Consider the following 6,849-nt stretch of genomic DNA (forward strand, 5'->3'; position numbering starts at 1 on the left):
GTTAATGATAACCCTTAGAAAAGTTAAACTATCCTAAGAATGAGGCTGACCACAGGGAATCTTCTGCTTTGGTTTGGTTCTGCCATGCTCAGACTGTGTCCCATCCAATGCACTTAGGTTAAGGATTGCATTAACTCAAAATAAATGGTTTCCAGGTTAAAGGCTGCTGAAAATGCATTATGAGGAACAGTTTGGCAATGTAAAGATATTTCACCCAATTATTGCTTTCCAAACATATGACTGATCTTGAGAAGATGAGGGAACTGGGGTGGTATACTGGCTAGTTTTGTGTCAACTTGACACAGCTGAAGTTATCACAAAGAAAAGGAGCTTCAGTTGAGGAAATGCCTCCATGAGATCCAACTGTAAGGCATTTTCTCAATTAGTGATCAAGGGGGTGGGACCATCTCTGGGCTGGTAGTCTTGGTTCTCTAAGAGAGCAGGCTGAGTAAGCCAGGGGAAGCAAGCCAGTAAAGAACATCCCTCCATGGCTTCTGTATCAGCTCCTGATTTTTGACCTGCTTGAGTTCCAGGCCTGACTTCCTTGGTGATGAACAGCAGTATGGAAGTGTAAGCCGAATAAACCCTTTCCTCCCCAACTTACTTCTTGGTCATGATGTTTTGTCCAGGAATAGAAACCCTGACTAAGACAGGTGGCAAGAAGAAAATCAGATCATATAGAAGTCCAGTTCAGTTGTGTATGAACTCTACAAAATCATTAGAAAAGGCTTTAATTCATGTTAGTGTGGACCATGCTGGGGGAAAGCAATAATCACATTTTTCATCAGCTTTCTTCCAGTGCCTCATGAACCTGGGTGCCCAGTACCATATCAAAAATTTACCCTATCCCAATGACATTCATTCTCTGTCTCTCTGTCTCTCTCTCTCTCTCTCTGTCTCTCTCTGTCTCTCTGTCTCTCTCTCTCTCTCTCTCTCTCTCTGTCTGTCTGTCTTTCTCTCTCTCTCTGTCTCTCTCTCTTCATCCCTGAACTGCTTTCTAGGCAGTCTTAACTACAGAATACATAAGCACCTTGGTATCCAGTACAATGGCACAGCTGAGACCACACAACAGTCCCTTCTGAGAGAAGCTGGCTATTGAGTGTATATACATCCCCTGGACTGGCCTTTCTCTGTATTATAAAACTCTGGAGAAACTCTCTTGTTGAAAGTCTTCTGCTGACATAGGTACTGTACTGGGGACCCAAAACATCACTGACATCCTCCCTGCCCCCTAGCCTGGAACTCACAGATAGGCTTTGGAGAAAATGCTCTCTGAGGATTGAGCTCGAGCATCCAGTAGCTGGAACTTCTGAGGATTGAGCTCCGCATCCAGTACCTGGAGGTGCTTTCCTCATGCTCATAAAAAATCTATGGGATTTTGTGTTGTGCAGTTGATTTCTAGGTCTTCCCCCAGCCAGTGAAGGGCTATAATACTTTCCTGGGCACAGAGCTAAGGAGCTAAATCTCTTCAGGACTTTAATTTTTATGTTTTAGAATTATTCTAGGTAGCCTTGCTGGGAGTAGATGCTCTCTTTCCATAAAAGTACCACAGATCAAACTCAAACTCTAAGGCTTGGTATCAGGTACCTTCCACTGTGAACTGTCTCATTGGGTCTTGTTGTCTTTTTTCTTTTGGGGTGAGTGTGTGTGTGTGTGTGTGCGTGTGCGCGTGCGCCATATTCTTGTTTGTGCAGGATGTATATGTGCATATATATAGGTCTAATGACAACCTTACCTATTGTTCCTCGGGCATTATCTATGTTGATTTTTGAGACATGTTCTCTCACTAGCTTGGGAACTGTCAAGTAGCCATACTAGCTGGACAGCAAGCCCACAGAATCTAACACTCTCCTTCACCCTAGCACTAGGATTACAAGTATAGGCCAGCAAGCCTGGTTCTTCTACTTTATTCTCATTAATTGATTTATTTATTCAATTTACATCCAGATTGCAGCCCCCTTTCCAAACAGTACCCTCCTCATATGCCTCACATCCCTCCCTTTCTCTGAGAAGGGTAAGGTCCCCTTCCTGGATACCAACCCATGACACCTCAAGTCACTGCAGGACTAGGTACCTCCTCCCTGGCCCTGGGCAGGTGGTTCTGATATGGAGCAACCTAAGAAACAGCACTCCTCCACACCTTCTGCTTCCATTCCTGCCTTTGGATCATGACTTTGAGTTCTTTTCCTGACTACCCTCCATGATGGACTATAAGTCCTAAGATAAAAATAAAATACTTTCTTTCCCAAGTTGTCTTTGGTCACTGTTTTATCACAGCAATAGAAACCTAACTAAGACAGCAGGCAAAAATAGGAATAGATTACACACTGAGTTGAAAATAAAATATGAAAAGATGCAACTTATTGATCATCATTTGACTGTAATTTAAAATAAATAAGTAAAACACATAGTAAAGATGGTTTTAAGCAAACAAATTCTGAAAAACCTTTATAAAAGAAAACTATTAGAGATATACTTCAGGCAGAAGATACATATTTCATACACACACACACACACACATATATATATATATAAGTGTGTGTGTGTGTGTGTGTGTGTGTGTAGTCACAAGTGTGCCACAGCATGAGTGTGAAATTCAGAAGAAAACCTCAGGTATAAGTCCTCACCTTCCATCTCATTTGTGACAGAATCTGTTATTCACCACTGAGTCCAGCAGGTTATCTGACCCACAAGCTTCATCCTTTTATCCCCCAGGTAAACATTGGAATAGACATACCACCAACATGCATAGATTTACATTAATTCTAGATATTCATGTTTGTGTGGCAATCTCTTTACTCACTGAACCATCTCACTAGCTCTAATACATACTTTTAAAGCTATATGTTAGTGTGCTGCAACAAAGATTTTCCAAATACATGTAGCTTAATCCAAACACAACTTTATTTCTGTTTTAGATTCAAGTCATAGTTTGTGCTCTAGACAGCATCAGGGACACAGCCTCTTTGATATTGCTCCCCTGTCATCTTCAACCATCTTGAAATCAAAGAATCCTTTGAAGAGACCATGCCTACATCCATGCTCCAAGAGCCAGCATGTGATATTAATAATGAGGAAAACACTATTCTTTTTATATGCTGCCAAAACAAAATGGCTCTAAGGTCAAAAAGGGGTTTCCCCCAATGGGTATACTATACCATAGCCTGGATTTCTTTAGGACAACTTCAAAGAGTTGAAGTTCTAGATACACTTACTAATAAAAACATATTTTTTCCTGAGGTAAGTATAATTCATATCCATCCTCACTACCCCATCACAGATGCCAGCCACCCTGAAAACTGTTCAGTCTCTCTGAAAGAAAAGTACTCATCAGTAGTAAAACATACAGAGGATGGAGCATCAGAAGCACTGGCCTCCCTCTTCATCACTTCTAAAATGAATTCCAGCAACAGCATACTTTCATCACCTTTGTATCATAGATCAAAGGAGCAAAGCAAAATACTGTATAAGTTGAAAGCACAAAGAATCTTAGATGGATGACTATTCTAAGTGTGACAGTCCTTCTGTGAGTTTTTACCTGGTTCCTATCTTCAGAAATAGATGAGACTACTAATGTCACATTATATTTATGGTTCCCAAGGGAGAAACTCATTTTAAACATCATTGCTTCTACATTTACTGAAGCCGTGCATCAGAGTCTAGTAAAATTTGCTACCTTTTTAGATGCAAAAAAATTACAATTGCTCTTATTAAATCAATACTTATAAAATAGATGTAGTTAATAGTTTGTCTTGTCTGTTATTTATGCTAAGCAAAAATATCAATAAAATTTAAAACATGAACTTTTTAAAAGGGGAATCACTACATAGAAATACAATTACATCTAGAAAATGTCTGTCCAAGAATAAGTTACATATAATACCTAATTCATTTAGGTTTGTTTTAAATAAGTAAGTAACATCTATGTTACAATGAGAGGTGGTATTTCAGCAGGTTACCATTTTGCTTCCATTAAGAGACACCATGAGCGAGTGATATGCATCCACTGCATTGGCTTAGAGACCTTGAAGTCACTATGAACCAACCTTAAATCAGGCACAGATTTGCCAGTTTCACTCCAAATAGTGTCATGTGATCAGTTAAGGTTAAAAAGAAAAAAATCCTATCCCCGTGACAACAGTGGAGAGTTGTTAGACTTGAAAAGAATAAGATGAAGGAGAAATAACCAAAAACACAGATACCCAGATATATCTCAGTAGTATGCTGAGCCATATGCCTATGGGTATTCTCTGCAAAGACAACTAGGAGTAGGAATGTTCACTGTGAAATTGGTTCTGCTCCTACACTCTATGCCAGCCATGCACTCTTGGTGGAGTCTTCTGTAGCCAGTGATTAGGATATGCTCAAATCGATGCTTTTGTGTAGAACACCCTGAGCACTCGCTGGCGAATCTGTCGAGTCTTCACCCCATAAACAAGAGGATTCAGGGCAGGTGGCACAAGGAGATAGAGAGTGGCCAGCAGAACATGGACATGATGGGGAACATGGTGGCCAAAGCGGTGAGTGAGGAAGGAGAACATTCCAGGGACATAGAAGATGAGAATAACACAAACATGAGACCCACATGTACTGAAGGCTTTAAGTCTGGCTTCACCCCCTGGCACCTTCAGCACTGCCTGGAGGATGAGGGCATAGGAAATGCCAATGGCCAGGACATCTAGTCCTACCACCAGCAGTGCCACTGACAGACCATAAGCTCGATTCACTGTGGTTTCAGAACAGGCAAGTTTTACCACAGCCATATGCTCACAATAGGCATGGCTTATGACAGTTGCTCTGCAGAAGACAACATTCTGCAACAGAATGGGGAATGGGAAAAGAAGGACCAATCCCCGCACCAGTACTACCAGCCCAATGCGCCCTATAATCCCTGGATGCAGGATGGTGGAATGACGCAGAGGGTGGCAGATGGCAACATAGCGATCCAGAGCCATGGCTACAAGTATGCCTGACTCCATAGAGGAGAAGGCATGAATAAAGAACATCTGAGTCAGGCATACAATGTACCCAATCTCATGGGCATGAGCCAGGAGCACAGTGAGGGCTTTGGGTGCAGTGGAAGAGGCCAGGACCAGGTCAATAGCAGCAAGCATGGCCAGGAAGAGGTACATAGGTTGGTGTAAGGATGAATCAGTCCAGATAATGAAGATGATAGTCACATTGCCCACTAGAGCAAAGAGGTAAAGGATACCCAGGGGCAATGCTATCCAGTGCTGACTTTCCTCCAAGCCTGGAACACCTACTAGGAAGAAAGGGGGCTGGGGCTGCCTCCAGCTAGAATTGCTAAGAGCCATGAACAATAGCACAGAGAAAGAAGAGTGCAAAGACACCAGAGTCATGATTTCTCCATTCTTGATACACTAAGCCACTCTGGAGATCCAGCTACCATGCTCATCAGAAGAACAAGGTGACTTAAGCTGCAACACAAGGAAATAAAGTTAGATTGAAGGAAGAAAATTCTTTCTGGATGCAAGTGTTTACAGATGAGTCTTCCACATATCTGAACCAGGCTGAGTCTAGCTGTCATGAGGGATAGGAGTAAACACTGAGCACAGCTGCCTTGAGAGAGATGTTAACTCTGCCACTCAGTGACTGGTTTCAAAACTGTCAACTTGAAATCACAATGCTGACTGTGTAAGTAGCGCTGAAGGCTATGTCATCTGTCACCTTGACACTCATCTCCTGCAGCCTCATGACACAGCACTCAGTAGTTGTTCCTAGGTAGTCTGCATCCCACATCTTCTCCCCCCTATTACATGTCAGTTCCAGGGTTCAGAATTTCCTCCTTCCTCTTTCCTATGTGACTTATCATTGAGTTGTTTTAACTTGTTAATGTGCTTCATTTCATTCCAATTTTATCTTTAGTACAAAAATATATCTGAGAAGCACAAATTCATTTCTCTGCATCCCTAAGCCCAAACACTCAACATTCAAAGTTGGTGGATTACCTAGTCTTCCCAGACATCCTACATTGTGTCTGTCCATGCTATATCAGTATTTGTGTGAATAAACCCTTATCTATGTATCCAAATTGAAAACTGTCTTTACTAATTTTTACAACTGATGCCTTTTATCTTTTCAACACTGCCCATTGACTTTACCTTTATCATCTCACAGCTGCTTTTTTCCCGAGCTCCCAGAATCACTGCCTATGTTCACAATCCAACTTTCTCTTACCTGAGCTCTACCAAACATAACAGAAAAATTCGGGTTGGAGAAACATTTATTGTGAACTCTGGCTGTAACACTCTATGTCTATGAAGTTTTGAAATTTTTACTTTCAACCTTTAAATCACAAATTCTCCCTAAATATGTACACACTCACACACACACACACACACACACACACACACACACACACAGAGAGAGAGAGAGAGAGAGAGAGAGAGAGAGAGAGAGAGAGAGAGAGAGAGAGAGAGAGAGATACAGATGTATGCATATAAAATACTTTGTGGAATGTCATCCTAAATGGAATAAATCACAGACTGGCATACAAGGTTCCCAGGTTGTCTTATAGCATTTCTTTCTTAGCAGTTGTGTGCTCCCAGTTACACATATATTTTGCTGTCCCCTTTTATTGCTATTGTAATTTTATGATCGCACAGACGTATTATACATGACTTCTATGCTGCTTTCTCCTTCTTTTATCTAAATTGCTCTTTTATCTAAATTGCTCTTTCTCATCTATCAAAATTTGAAGTCCAGTGTCCTATTCTCCTCCAGAAGTATTCACAGTGGTTTGCCAACCCTGATAACATTTCCTATATTTTATGATCTTCCTTTGTTTATCTATAAATTTCTGATATGTCCACATCATAAAATCCATTT

At 41.1% G+C, this 6,849-nt stretch overlaps 1 protein-coding gene across 1 annotated transcript; it reads right to left on the bottom strand.

The window, feature by feature from the left end:
• Nucleotides 1-4,364: 4,364 nt before the first annotated feature.
• Olfr685 (olfactory receptor 685) lies at nucleotides 4,365-5,315 on the bottom strand. Its single transcript, NM_001011857.1, has one exon. It carries the CDS (start codon nucleotides 5,313-5,315, stop codon nucleotides 4,365-4,367), a length of 951 nt encoding a protein of 316 aa, NP_001011857.1.
• Nucleotides 5,316-6,849: the final 1,534 nt, after the last annotated feature.

This window comes from Mus musculus, chromosome 7 (assembly GCF_000001635.26).
Source record: "Mus musculus strain C57BL/6J chromosome 7, GRCm38.p6 C57BL/6J".
Classification (NCBI taxonomy): domain Eukaryota; kingdom Metazoa; phylum Chordata; class Mammalia; order Rodentia; family Muridae; genus Mus; species Mus musculus.

Excerpts from the sequence above, each read along its gene's own strand:
- Olfr685 (NM_001011857.1), bottom strand. The coding sequence starts at position 5,315 with ATGGCTCTTAGCAATTCTAGCTGGAGGCAGCCCCAGCCCCCTTTCTTC.